Source organism: Hirundo rustica, chromosome 3, assembly GCF_015227805.2.
Source record: "Hirundo rustica isolate bHirRus1 chromosome 3, bHirRus1.pri.v3, whole genome shotgun sequence".
In the NCBI taxonomy this organism is placed as follows: Eukaryota; Metazoa; Chordata; class Aves; order Passeriformes; family Hirundinidae; genus Hirundo; species Hirundo rustica.
Genome location: NC_053452.1, coordinates 27,031,448 through 27,046,561, shown reverse-complemented (window position 1 = coordinate 27,046,561; position 15,114 = coordinate 27,031,448). Strand labels below are relative to the sequence as shown.

Below are 15,114 nucleotides of genomic sequence, written 5' to 3'. Positions count from 1 at the left end.
TTTTGGCTTTTTAATGAATGTTCTGCAAACTGCCTATTTCATATTTCTAGACGTTTGCGTTAGGCTGTTAGCTCTTTCATTTTTTGTAATTTAATCTAAAATAGTTCTGTGGTTTACACGGTTTGGTTGATCTTTAAAAAGAACTCTAGACCATCATTAGCTTTAAAAGTTGATTCCAAATATTGAGTTCTATGATTTTGTAGGGTAATAACTACATTAACAGTAAAAACCATGGTCCAAGCCTAGACACAAAACATAGTGGTTTTATTTCAAACACTGTAAAATAAAACAAAAAAAGGTAATGCTGTTTTTTTTTTTTCCATGTAAGATCTTCCTTTGAAATTTGTCTTGGCCTCTTACTAAGCTTACTGTTAGAAAAATAATAAATAAAGCTGATGTCCAAATCATAATAAATCAGATCATGTCCACCTCTACATTAAGCAGTTTGAAAATATGAGCTTGCTTTTAAGAACCATAAATGTCCCTCAGAAAACAAAATAATTCAGAAATGTAGCCAAATGTAAAGTGGCCAAAACATTCTGTGTATGCAATAATTAAGTACATTATAAAAATGCACTTATTCCATATACAAAAATGTTTGTTTCCGCCTTACTAATGAAGCTTAATGAACCTAATGTTTTAACGTGCAGTCTGTTAGAAGGCTTTCATTGGCTCTCCTCGGCTAATTAGTATCGACACAGCAAACAGGCCCTATCGGTATCAGACCATTAGTCTGGCTGTATATACAGTGTAAACATATCTTTATTATCTGGCCTCGTGACAAGCCATCTGCTGAAGAAACAATGGAGTGATTTAGCAGATGTTAGCATTGAACGATAAAAGCATCCATTTAGTGGGATCTTGCAGCTATAGGGCAGGCTGTACGGGGTTATGTGGTGCAGAGTGGGCACACAGTTCCTATCTATAATTTGTAGTCAAAGTTGCAGCAAAATGATAAAACCATGCTATTGTGGATTTATAATTGTAGTCTCGTTTAGAAATGCAAGTAGTAATTAACTTGAAATCGGCATTATACACCAGAATTTACATTCCTGCTGGGTTTGAAATGCTGTTTTAATAGCAGTTTGTTTTCCCTACATGAAATTACCTAAGGGTCTTTTGTGTTGTTTCATTGTAGATGCTATTAACATTCTAACGGAGATGAAAGAGAAGGATGTTCCTATCTCAGGCAGAACAGTCGCATCTTTTCTCCGCATTCTTAATGCCGCTGCCGCGCGAGGTGATGTCGAAAGAGTGAATCGATTACATGACACCATTGCGAACCTGGGGTTGGTGCAAAGTGCTGCCCTTCATTCCCCTCTGATTACAGTTCACCTTGGAAAGTAAGCTATGCTTGGGCTTCAGATGGAACAAGTTACATTTCTTTATTTGTGTTCTGTGACCTGCGTACGCAATTCACAGCTGCGCGTACGCGTCTGGAGGTGCTCGCGCACGTGCGATCGCTGAAGTGATCTTGGAGTAGTAATGAACAAATATGTTTTGTTAATTTAGCTCAATCTCTTTTCATCAGCTAGACATCGTGTCATGATCTCTGGGAACAGCAGCTGTGTTCTATTGGCGCATCAGAGATGAAGTGGCTATATGTTGGAATACGCTTATGAATTAGTTTGTTCTAAAGTCTGTTTGACAGGATAGCTATTCAGAGCATGATAGGTGCACACTCAGCTCTTGTGGTTAAGTGGAATGTGTTTCCACATCAAAACAGCAGTATTTTGCTGTGCTTTCCAATATACCTCAGGTGAGTTGCAGGGCGGTTGTTGAACACTGAAGTATTTTTAATTCACGTAATTCAAATAATTTGATATCATTGCCAGTAGGCTGCTGTGTTGCTGAATTTAAAATGCAAAGAAAATACTGCCTGGTCTGTTAGGTCTGAGGGGTTTTGCCTATGTGTACTTTTAATACCGTTTATTAGAGAAAAGGAATTTTGCTGCATTCTGCTAGGCAGCACCTTTAATTCCATGTGCATTATTCTTCTGCATAAATTTTCATTATGAGGTGTAGGATATTTGAATTAACATGCGTAGGAACTATATAAAAACTTCTTACTAAAACTGGGGCAAGAATCCCTTTTCCTTTACCATATTCACAATCCTTGTATTATTCTTTTGTGTGTCACTTGTGTAGTTCCTGGATTTTCAACACCTGTAGCTAAGAGTTTATGAATCAGTTTCTTGATATTTGGTTCATGTAAACAAAATGTTATTGGCATAAATATAATACCTGTGAAATAAGTGAATTTTTCATAGTATCATGTAAGTCAGCCTTGTAGGGGGTTTTAGTTCTTGTAGGTATTCTAGGTGTGCAAGGCCTGTATAATATTTCTGCATTGAAAATTCTTGCAAAAGAGGTGACACTTGGTAGATGTGTGTACATTCTCTTTGGAAAACAGCGTTTTAGTGAAGTGGTCAACAGTTAAGAATATAGTGTACGTCTTCTCAGGCAGTGACTCTGCCTTGGTTGCATCACAAGCCAGGCAGATGTTTATGAAAGTAATTGAACTGCAATCGTATGTAACTAATGTGTCAGAAAAATATCTGATATGCTTTGCAGTGTGCATAAGAGCAGCTGCATTTTGCGTAATTGCTTTATGCACATTGACATGCAAGTCGTACCTGGTGCCACTTGGGCTCTTTTCACTTGACATGTATGGTGATGTAGATAAAGGTGTGATCATGTGCAGATGAAAAGGGGGACAGTAATGAGTGTTAGATTAATTAGATTCCATGGTTTTTTGGATTATAAGTTTTTGGGAAGACTTTATAAAAAGTTGGGAGTTTTTTTATTGATAAGGGGACTTTTGATGAGACTATATTCATGAAGGAGAAGGTAGTTCCAGGCTGTGGAATTGTATGGCTAGAAGTCATTGGTCCTCACCTGTAGAGGTACTTATATATTTCATATATATAAATAGAACACAAAGTAAGCTAATTTCTTACGTTTTTTTTACCACCTTGTGAGTGGAGAGACTGCATCTTCTTTGATGGTAGACAGAGTTTGGGAGGTTTTTTTCTGCATAATTTGCATAGAAGGAATAACTGCATTTTCACTTGGGTGTTCGTTTTTTAGCAAGGGGAAGGTGCTGTGGTTTTGGGTTTGTTTGTTTTTCTTAGATATGCTAAGAGTTCTTTGAAAGTTCTGAGTGACTGAAATAAGAGTTAATCATTTCTTTCAGTAGTATTGCTTACTATTTGCCGTCCTACAGCTCAAGTATGTGCTGAAATGTTGTCATTTAGCATACTTCTGAAATAAGCTCTCAGGTATTTTAAAACGTTCCACCGTAGTGGTTGTACTAATGTTTTGTGTTCCTCTTTTATTTTAAACTTTTTAATTGCTTGTAAAGGAATCAGTGGTTCACTTTTGATTCAACAATTATAGGTATAAAATGTTTTCATCTACTTCTTCCAGTCCTTAATATTCTTAAGTTCTTGTTAAGTCCTAGTGCAAGTTAAAAGTTTTTAACAGAGCATGGAAAAGAAAAAAATGTTGATGATGGACAGCATAACTTTACAAAAGCCAGCATCCTAGTCGAATGGACACTTTGCCTTTAATATTCTGGGAAACATTTAACTGAATTAACTAGAGAAATTTCTTACACTGGGTAAGAAATTGAATTGTCTGATTTTTATTTCTGACCTTGAACCGTTTCTCAAGATGGGAAAATCACATTAAAAATTGAGACAGTCCACACGGTCTTGGTCTGTCACTTGTGACAAACCTTCCTTGAATTGTGTCACAAAAATCTGCAAGGATATAAGGAACTTGTGCTTTGCCTTAAAATGTATTTTACTTTTGAACTGGTTCTTCCAGCTGCTGATAATCAGAAAAACTTATGTTACCTACACCATGTAAAAGTTAATAAAATTTTTAAGAATTTTAGTTTTGGCTTAAGTTCTCTGCCAACTCACCATTGAGAAAAGAAACAAACAAACAAAAATTTTCAGGTTTGAAATGTACTAATTGCTGATTTAAGAAGTGCTCTTAAGTGTGAGGAAGAAAATTTGCAGGTAAACTATGAAAGCACTATGTTACAGACCAGATGAACAAAATGTTTGCTAGTTTTAAGTCAGGGAACACAAGCAGTTAATAACTGTATCTTAAATAATAAAAGGCTATAGTTAGATTGTTTTTCTTTAAAAATAGTAAGTGTATTTTAATACAGCATTGTCCAGTATGGCATTGTCTGCTCATTTGTCATTAATCTCATATAAACAGATTTTGATTAGTTTCTTATGTAGTAGACAGAGCATGAATGCAGTGCCTTGACAGTTTTCCTTTGGTTGTTTTCATGGGGTTAAAATCACCTGTGATTCTTTTTGAGATCATCCTGCAGCATTTACAAGTTATTTGACTTTTACATGCGCTTTTAAAAATAGGCATCTTTGTAAATTAAGTGGTATTTTTAGTGGGGGACGCATATCTCTAGTGGCGAGAGGCTTTTTTCCCCAATTCTTTTAGCAGCTTTATTGCATTAAAACTCCGTACGTGTTGCAATGAAATTAGGGATGTTTGGTTCTCTTACTCCATTATTGCAATTAGGAATTTAGCATCATCAGTAGCAGAGGACAAAAGTGTCTCATTTGCCCTATGGGGACAGGACAGTGATAAGATGATTTTTCGTCAAGGATCATTGGGTCGTAATTAAGTTACATTCATGGCTATTGCTTTTTGAAGGATGATTGGTAAATGACAGGCTTCATGTGCTTGCTATGGACAGTGTTCACTAGGGTTTTTTCTCCCTCTGTCAGAAAATCCTGTTGAGTCTGATAATGTAAATGTGGCATTTTATTCTGAACAAAAGAGCAGGGAAATGAGCTATCTTGTCTAATCATTCAGTTGTTTAACACCGACTTCCAGTTTAGACTCAATTGGCTGGAAAGCACTTGACATGTGAAGTTAGTGCTGTTCGGAACGCATGTTTGAGTAAATTTTAAAGTAAGTGACAGCTAAATTGTACCTAGGGAAATTACAAAGCCTTCAACACAGTTAATTTTTTGGGGAGGATTAGTTGTAATTGCAACACCAGTCTCCTTGAAGATTCCTTAGTACAGCAAATGAACAGAAGCACATTTAGCTCTTTCAAGAGCCCGTTCTCTTTTAAACAGAATAATTTTTGTAAAGCTGATTGTACCTCGCTGAATTGACTTCCCTCTACACTAACATCTGCTTCAGATTTGTAGAGAGGGATTTGTTTTACCAGGCTACCCTCCACCCCCACCCCAGAGAGTCCCTTTTTTCTTTCTACCTCTCTAGTGATTTCAGGTTTGAGAGCTTTACAATCAGTAAACCCCTTAGGTAAATTGCCACTTCACTAAAGCTTTATGCATAATGTTGCAGCACTTCATTCCAATTAAAATCAATATTTGGAGTCTTATTTTTATCAGGCGGACTCTCTGGTTGGGAAAGTTGTTTATTACAAGTAAAAGGGTTAGATTTAGTGCTGCATTCTTAAAGCAAGAGGGGAGTGGATTGTTGAAAGTGAGGGGGACTGAAATATCCAGGCATGGTATAGCCAGTCCTGCTGCAGAGTGTATCCTGCAAACCTTCCAACAACTGAGTAATTTTGACTCTTCAGATAGCTTTGTGTGATTAAAATTGCCCACACAGATATTTTGGAAGATTGGATCCATAATACCTTCATAGTCATTCTAAATAGAAACCAAAAAAAATCAAAAACCTTAGTGTCTTAACCCGAACATCGCTTTAGCTGGAAAATAATGCCAGGGTAGGACTGACTCTTCTGGGCTAAGCGGAATGTACTCGTGGCTGAGGCACCTTCTGTCATTCAAATACAATAGCATATCTTCCTTTTTAAAAGAGGAAGTTTCAAAGTGCCAGAAAAATGCACCTAATCTTTAAGTGGAACAGGTCTTAGTCCTGAACAGATAATATTTCTGAGTGACTTAAAGCTGTAGTATCTGACCAACTCAAAATGAAGCATGGATCATCACACTTTAAGTACTCTTTATTCCAAACTGATGCAGGAAATCTGATTTTTCCAACATGGCTATGAGTATATGGCTTTTTCCTTTTTAACTTGAACCATATTAATTAAATAGTAATTTTAGACAAGGTTTTAATGTCTTAGTAGTAAGTATCCTTTGGGAGGATAAAAGGATGTTTGACATGCATAACTTCTTACACAAAGGCTCACAAATACTTTCAAACGTACAGCTATTTGTTAGTTTAAAATCATTATGTCTAAATGGCATTTTCTTAAAATGTAGAAATTCTTTTTTGTGCTGCTCTTTTTATTATAATCGTTATAAGAGGCACATTAAAATGCTACCTCTACTTGAAATTTGAAGCCTACACTGAGTTTCTTATTTTCATTTTCTAAAAGGGCTGTAAAAACTGCTTACAAAAGTAGCTGCTGATACATACTTGGAATTCACTGCAGTTTGTGACAGTTAAAAAATACTGCAGATTGTTAAATCATAGAAGCTCACATACAAGTATGAGCTTGGTCACTTTTTCTTTGCTGTAGTGGTACCAACGATTTCTTCATGGAATATGAACTTCTCTATGTTTTATTGGTTTATATTTGTCTTTGCCAGTTTTAGCATTTATATGTTTTATGAACCCCATTCTGTGGTGAGCTGTGGATGACAGGTTAGTTGATGGAATGCAGCTGAACAAATATATCTGATTTCAGGAGATTGCAAGCAGTTGTAACCGTACATCAGTGTGTAAGGTACAGAACTCCTTAAACGCAGCCTTACTCAGCCCCTTTGAGCAGTGAGGCCCAGTAACATGTGCAATATTTCCATTTATTTTTATCTCAGGTCTTAGCTGACTTTTTTTCTCTGCATGCACACTATTAATGCCTTCAGAAGCATACATGTAGATGTACATGTTAGTGCTACTGCTTGAATGACATTCCAGTTATTCATTCATTTATTGATAGCTTTGACCTAAAAAGAGTCACTTTAATCCTTTAGGAATACAGACGAGACGGTACTATAGCTGTTTGAGCATCAGTCTGAAAAGCTAGATTTATCACTGAAAACTTTAATTTGAATGTATAAATGTTGTTGTGCCTCCTTAGAAATTGAGTAGTTTTCTGTAAAACTGGGTTTTTTTCTAGATGTTAACTGAACTTGCATCTAAAGCAGGAGAAAAATACTGATTATATAAATCTTTATATCTGACTATGGTAACTACCGTAGTATTTCGCTTTTATGACAGTAATCTAGCCTGCAACATCTACTTGCAGTTTTGAAATTAACCTGTAATTTAGTCTTCACCCCAAATGACAAAAATTCAAATGACTCCATGGGGTGCCAGAAGATGCACTGTAAACAGGGCTCAGTAAGGGGGATAAGGTAGAAATCCATCATCTTAGGTTCTTTTAAAGAATGCCAGTATTGCTGAATAAAATTAATTCTTCTGTGTTTTGCCGTTAAAAATTTTAAAAATGTTAGCCTAGATAATAATAGTAGTACATAGAGGTTTAGGTAGTTCATTCTTCGAAAAAGCAAATCTGTGCTGCGAAGAAATGCATCGTGAGGAGAGGACATCTGAATTGGGCTTGTTTTAACAGCAGTATCTTGATTTATTAAGGTTTTGTTGATGAAAAATAGGGTTGTTTCGGGAATGTTAAATCATTTAAAGTCAGCCTTTCAGCTGCTCTTGTTAAGAGATCTTTAAAAAAATTTTTTTTCTTTGGTAACTTACATCACCCTTATCAAATAAGGCTCTTGAAATCTAAAATGCAGTCTTACTGTGACTTACGATGTGGCTACTTAGATTTTGTGTGTGTGGTCTTGGTTTGTTTCAGCTTAAACCTTACCCTTCAAAGAATAGCTTGACCTACTGTTTTACCAGGGTTTCTCTGGTTGTCTTTGGTTGTTTGTGGTGGTTTTTCTTTGTTTTGTGTGGTTTTCTTTCAAGACTGGGTTGTAATCCTTTTTTAAAAAAGTCTGCAGCAGATAATTAAGTACAGTTAGTTACACAGTATGGAAGGTTATTTTGTATTTGTTGTTACTGTGATTGTTCTTATGACTTTTCAGTTTTGCATTTTAATTATGTATATGTCTGAATGTGTTAACAGTGTATACATAGAGGAAAATTCAGCAAAGGATTGAGGTACCAAAATGGAATTTTTCTGTGTGTTGCTTCTACTTGCTGCTCAGAGACTCCTGACAGCATTTAATTCTGTCTTGCTCACTTGCTTACTGCTACATGGATTTACACTAGTGCCATGTCTCTGTGACGTGGATAGACCAGCATAAAACACATTTTGATACCATACTATACTGTTGAATAAACTGCAAAAATTGTATTTTTTTAAAAGTAGAAAATACCTGTTTGATTCTGATTTCCTTATAGAAAGGAATAATGCTGTAACCCTTCCATTGTGATGGAATGGACATCAATAGATGATTTACAGGCAGTCTGTTATGGTCTAAAACCAATATAAAGTAATCTAATGAGCTGTGGTTATCTTACTTTACTCTGGTCATCTATACTGAAACAAAATATTGGGGAATAATTGTGAAGATCTTAAAAATTGGAAACACCTAAACATAGACATAGAGGTGCAGAAAAATAAAGCTGTTCAACTCTTAGGTGATTTTTCCACCATTTCCATGGATTTTGGGTTTTGTCAAGATAGCACATAGCATAACTTAAGAGTATTGCTCAAAAATTGAATTAATCTAATGCTGAGGAACATTCACACCCTTGGCTAATTTGTCATGAACAGTGGTCATGGAATCAAAAATAGTAAGAGTTGAGGGAGGAATAAACACTTGGATTATAGACTGCTGAAATAATTTTCTGTGAAATTTTCAAGATAAAAGTGGTTTCAGCATGCATTGCTCCTGCTCAGAATGTTTTTATTCTTGTTTTGTTTCATTCCACAAGGGACGACATGCCTGCAGCTCTGGAAGCTTTAATCAGCTGTTACAAGAAGTATGGTAAAATTCTTCAACTTCATAACATCTACTGCAAACTGGTAGAAAAAGGAGATGCTGATCTTCTGCAAAAGGGTTAGTTGCATATAATCAAATGCTGTCTGCTAATATGAAGTGTTTTCTGGGGGTTTTTCTTCCAGGATTTGTATGTCATTTCTTTCAGCTGAAAGAAAAAAATTGTCTTTATATGTGTTAACTTTAAAGCACTGATATTATGCCTGCATTCTTTAGATTGAAAAAATGAGTGTAATTTTAAACACAGAACAGCTCTGTTTGTATAACTGAGCTCTCCAAGATTAGTGCTAATACTTGTTCTAGCTATGTGTGTTACTATTAAGAAACAAATTAATAGTAACACATCACAATAACAGAACAATACATCTGTTTTTCAAATAGCTGGGCAGTTCTCCTCACTTTCTACGAGCAGAGCATGCCAATATAGTCTGTCTTGTTAAATACAGTTCAAAATGCAGTGCAGATAAACAGAAAGACATTTTAAATATGCTCAACCACAAAGCTGCAATAAATTGTCACATGTTATAGTCATTCTGTTTGTTTCAAAATTTAGCCCCCTATAGTTTATCTTTCACGAGGCTTGGAAAATATTAGTATTAGGAATGTCTGACATAAATACTGAAATACTTCAATAGATTCAGTAAGTTAATGAGTTATATTCTGTCTTTAGTTTCAGATTTTATAAGCAGAGAATATGGTGACATGATGGCTCTTTACGATCTCTTCTTCGCCTTCTTGCAAACAGGAAAATACAAAGAGGCCAAGAAGGTCATCGAGGTGGGATTTTAACTATACTACTCTAATCGTGCAGCAATTTAGACTCTTAATTAGAAACATTTAAAGTTTTTAACCTTTAATTAGACTTGTTCTGATTCATATTAATAGAATGCAGTCCCGGTAATAAAAAAACCCTCGGCCAGCTTTATTTTGTATAATTACAGTTGAGAAGAGAGACAGTCGTCTTGTACATTGAAATTGTTTCCTCACTTTTTCAAAATTGCTCTTATATATCAAAATGATATTTGCATATTAAGTATCGGATTGTGGAACAATTAAATTAAACTGGCATTCCTGGGTGTAAAGTTGCTAATCCTCTTTCTGAAGGAATTCTTTGTTCTTAAAAGCACTGGAATTTAATTTACTGCAGACCATGCTCAGATTTATTTGTAATGCTTGTCTACAAGTTAATCAGCCAAACAAGCGCTGTCTGCTACTGTTTGGCATTTAATTTAGCATTTCTTCTCTCTCTTCCTTTTTCAGGATAGTAAGCAGCTTATAGGAAGTGGTAGGTGACAAACTTGGTCTATTTAGGATTAGTATATTTTATCTAGACTTGATTGAAATTGTGCTTACTGAAATTGATAAGTCAAAGGGGCAGCTGCAGAGTCTGCCCAGATTGTGATTATTTTTTCTTCTTAACACAGTTGTATGTTTTTAAAATGCTGCATAAGTTTTCCCCTTAATGTATGGATGCATCTTGCAGAAGAGGTAATAGTTTGTCCTCAGCATTTTTGTGTTATGCACATACACACCATTAACCTAATTTTTAGTTATGCACATACATAACGTTAACCTAATTTGGTTTTGGAAAAAAACCCTTTTTTCCAGAGACAAAGAAAGCTTTTTCTCTTAGTTCCCCTTAGAGTATCTGAAATACCAGCTATCCCTGCGTGAATTGTCTAATGGAATTCTTGCATTTAAAAAATCATAACTGTAGATCTGTTTGTTTGTCTGTGGTGGAACTGTCCTGCTGTGGGATGTGTGGATATTGCTAAGCACACTGTTAAAACATTGGTATTTTTGTTCTGAGAGGGTGTTTTGGAGCTCAAATCTTATAATATAGCAGAAGAGAAATATCAGTATCTGACAGCAGATGACACTGAGGAGTTGAGTTCTTTTTACAGTGATTAAAGCATATAGAGGAGGTAAAAGTATGAAATCTGAGATTTGGAAGTAAAATTAAAGCTAAATGAACAAAACTGTTACGTCATGTGATTTAGCAGCTCTTTTTTTGATACTGGCATTTAATTTCTCAGAATTTTTGTTGGTGTCTAGAGCTTAGCAGTCATGAATAGGATAATAAGCAAGTTATCAAGTTGTTGGGGCTCTGAAATTCTTGTAATTTTCTTAAAACGTGCCAGATTCTCTGCAGGTATTCAGTATTTGGTGATCATAAGTTACTGCTAACCACAGATGCTTAGGCGTAAATCTGAACACCAAAAATCTGGAGAGTAAATGGAAATTTTCCTGCCTTTTGTGCTATTTAAAGTATTTTTATCTAACTTCTATGAAGTATGAGTTAGAGCTTTGTTTATGCTGTGGACAAAGAGACAGTTTAAATTACTCAACTTTTAATAGTATAAGAATTTAGCTAGGAATAGTATGCATGTACTTTACTAGTGGAAAAAGTGTCACAAAATCAATTACTATATGGTGTGTAATATTTTAAGTATGCTGTTATTATGTCACAATATGTTAAGTAACTTCAAAAAATCGTTTCCAAAAGAGGAGAACAGAAACGTTAGAACTGATATTTTGCTGAAGAAGAAAATTGTTTACTGTTTTAAAACATAAGCAAGTTCCTGTTTGCTTTTTGATGTGTTGGGAAGTGAAAGCCTTGATCAGTATACTGTGAAACAGTGTATATATATGTGTGTATACGTGTATATATATATATAGAAACAACAAGGTGCATGTGTATTCTTTTCTCTAGTCACAGTAGGTTTTGTGACTAAATTACTTCTCTTCCTCATCTCAGATTACTTTTCTATCTTCTTTGCCTGTTATTAATATTCAGTGAAGATCGGTTGGTGCTGCTTTCTCTTTCAGATGCTGTTGCATGTACCTTTAAGCATATACTTGAAGCAGGTATTGCTGGTTATGATGGTCAGTTAATTCTAGTGATATTGTTTGCTTTGAAAGCATCTATGGAATTAATAAAGAGTATCTAAAAGGATAGTAATAAAGCTGGAAAAAACCTCCTTAGGAGCTAAGAAAATGAACACTGTTGAGGATATGGTTGCTTAAATGGGATTTTTACTCGTTAGAGACCACTACCTCTGCTTGCTCTTGCTATTTTTGGAATTTAGAGGTACATTAGATGCTTATGTGAAACTTAGTGACAATTGCTGCTTTGAAAATCTTGGAACTCAAAGCCCCAGGAATGAAAAAATAACTTTTAAATCTCAAATCTTTGGTAAAGTGAAAATGGGTGACAGTACTGGGAAAGGACAATGGGTAAGATTTGAGTGAGATTATAAAAATCAGGTCAGACTTGTGTATGTTACGTTACCTGGTCACAAATGTGTAGAGAATGCATATATATGCAAGATCATGTTCTGGGGTATAACGACAAAACTGGAAAATCTGGGCCTTATTTGCTTGGTGGAATAAAAGCAAGACTAATCAGAGAATGAGGGTGTGAAAGGCAACAAAAGGGAAATGCAAAGGAGATGAGGCAAAGAATTTGTCTGACCAATGCTAGAACAGCTGGACTGAAGCACGTGGGAGTCTCTTCTGAGGTGATGCTGACTGGAGGAGAAGCTGTGTTTGAGAAGACTGTGGGGGAAATGCTGGTTTTGAGGCATTGTGGGGTTTGTGTGGTAAGGTAATGGCTTGCAGGGTTGTTGAACTGCCTTGTTAAGCACTTGAGTGTCTCATTCTCAGAGACAATACAAATAAGGTAGCCTTGGCTGGTGTGTAAAGTGTAAACCTGTTTTATTCTAGCTGTGCCTGGAGAATCCTGAGCCCCCAAGGTTGTGCTGGTAGATGCTGTTCTGCTTTACGTTGAAAACAAGTTCTACCAATGGGTGCTGTATGATTTAGACTTCTTAATTGTACCTCAACTGCTAAGTTAGCTTTTGTCTTGAGTCCTTCCAAGATGATCATGTCAAAACAAAGTTGGCACATCTCTCTTCTTGCCCCTTACCACAAGGTCACATACTAGCTTGCTTTCCCTTGGATTGGCACAGCATGACTTCTATGTCATCAAATCTAGCTCTGGATACTTAGGATTTTTTCCCTTACTTAGAAAGGCAGCTTAATTGCCTTTTGTCCTTGAATTTTGTTTTTTGTTTTTCATAAAGAAAAAAGGAAGAAAATTAGGTCAGTATGTTTTGCCTTTAACTACATTAAACTACATTAAAACTAATGCGGGCTAAAAGAAAGGGATGGGAATTTTCAATAAATAGGATTAGGGAAAAAATACTTCTAAAAAAATACTTTACCTATCCTTTAAAGTGTTTTCCTATTTCAAAAATATTTAATCAGATCTCCTCCTGGAGGGTTCTTACATAATTATGTGGAGAGAATCTAGAATTGTTTGGTCTGGTGTTCTTCTAAGTCTAGTATATAAATGGTAAAAGAAGATTTTAGAGCCTAGTCCCCCAGATCTCTCAGCTTCTTACCTGTTGCCTTTACTGGACAGTTTATAAAGTCCCTTTTGTTTACTCAGCTATTGATTGCCACTTTATGAAGCAGATGCTTAAGATCTGTACAAATGGGAAAGTCATCCAGAAGAGCAGTAGTAAAAAAGGGAATGTTACACCACATTGGAGGAATTTATTTATTCCCCTTTTCACCTGTTATACTTCGTTTGTTTTCATGCTGCATGGAGGTTTACAGATTTCACTACTTAAAGTAGTTAAAATATAGTTGATGTCTACCATTTTTGGGGGGGGGGGTTTGATATTTTGGTTATCTCTGAATCTTTGCCCAAGATCTCATAACTTGCAGCTATTTTGCATTCATGATGGTTGAGTATTTCTAGACTCACCCTTTTTCCTTGATTTACTCCTGCTGAATGCAGCTGTTTAAATACCCACTGAATCAGTGTGTAGTGCAAGCCATGTCCACTCTTGGCTTTTTCTGAGAAGATGTGTATCTCGTTCAGTAGTGTAACAGCCGTGCAGCAGAGGGTCAAGCAAAGCCCATCTGGAAATCTGCTTACTGAAAGTCTGAACCATGAAGCAGAAATGAACATTTCATTCCTGTGGCTGAATAGGCAAGGTATTAAACTGATGTTAAACCATTTCTGCACTGTATCAATAACATCATGGCACCTTAAATGAAGTTTCCTTCATTTTCCTAAGCAAAATACTTAGCTAAATAAACCAAAACAAGCAGCCCTTTCAGAAAGGTATCAGGTCACTTGCATTTTTAGTTGGAAGCATATGGACTCCTCTGATAAGAAGTAGGAATTGGTAGCAGTGTTCCACTGTCTTCGTGTTGTTCGACAGGTGCTTCTTGAAATATTTCTAGATCAGATCACATCAGCTGTTAAAATAACAGCTGTTAATTTGCTCTTTCAAAGAGCAAAGTGAAAGAGCCAAAGCTCTCATTTCTGCTCTGGTTTTGGTTTTGCTGGAAATGAGGGCAAAGAGGATTGGAATACAGGGAAAGATCTCAGAACTGTGTGGCAGAGTTTTTCGGTGGAAGTTCAACCTGTGTATTTTGTTTCCACTAGAGGAGCCTTCCTTGAAAATGGCCACAGATCCATGGATAGTGCTTGGCTACAGAATTCTTTTGACTGGATTTAAATTGTGTGGTACTATTTTCATCTATTCTCATACTAAATCTCTTGTTTATATTTAAAAATTTATCATACCACGTCCCACATATCTCGAGACATTAGTGTGAAGAATTCAGGGACAAATGGTTGTGAAATAGTTCAATAAAATATGTTCCATTGTGAAGAAATGTGAGAAAAGGCATTTGCTGCTGAAATCTGGGACCTGACAAAAGAACTGGTTTGGGTGAGTTTAGTGTACAGGAATATATCTATCAACAGATGTCAAGTTAATTTAGGAGGTAAATAGATTTAAGCAAAGACTTGTGCCATCCATTGGCAGCAGACCTCAAGATACCGGTTGCCATTGGATTTAATCGGCCATACAAACAGTGAGGATATTTCTACATGATATTGAGAGATTACAACCTTCTTTCATCCAGATTGCTTTTTTTTTTTAAGAGTCTATATCATAAAATTGAGTCCTGCCGATTTTTTGCTGGAGATGAACTACCAAGAGAAGATGCTTTCTTGATTTGTGACAGCAGGGTTGGGGGAGCAAGGGGGGTGCATGGGTTATGTGTAATTTAGTGATGGTTATATCCAGTGTTCTGAATTTTTTATAGAGACTTATTTCTGGTCCTGTTGAGAAAA

The 15,114-nt window shown here is 35.9% G+C and overlaps 1 protein-coding gene across 2 annotated transcripts in view; it reads left to right on the top strand.

The window, feature by feature from the left end:
- Positions 1-15,114, top strand: part of LRPPRC (leucine rich pentatricopeptide repeat containing) — an 87,279-nt gene that overhangs the window by 39,410 nt on the left and 32,755 nt on the right. For both annotated transcript variants that reach the window (XM_040058683.2, XM_040058684.1), the window contains exons 23-25: positions 1,139-1,343; positions 8,890-9,014; positions 9,625-9,731. In XM_040058683.2, coding sequence (XP_039914617.1) covers positions 1,139-1,343; positions 8,890-9,014; positions 9,625-9,731 — 437 coding nt within the window. The remainder of the gene's footprint in view (positions 1-1,138; positions 1,344-8,889; positions 9,015-9,624; positions 9,732-15,114) is intronic.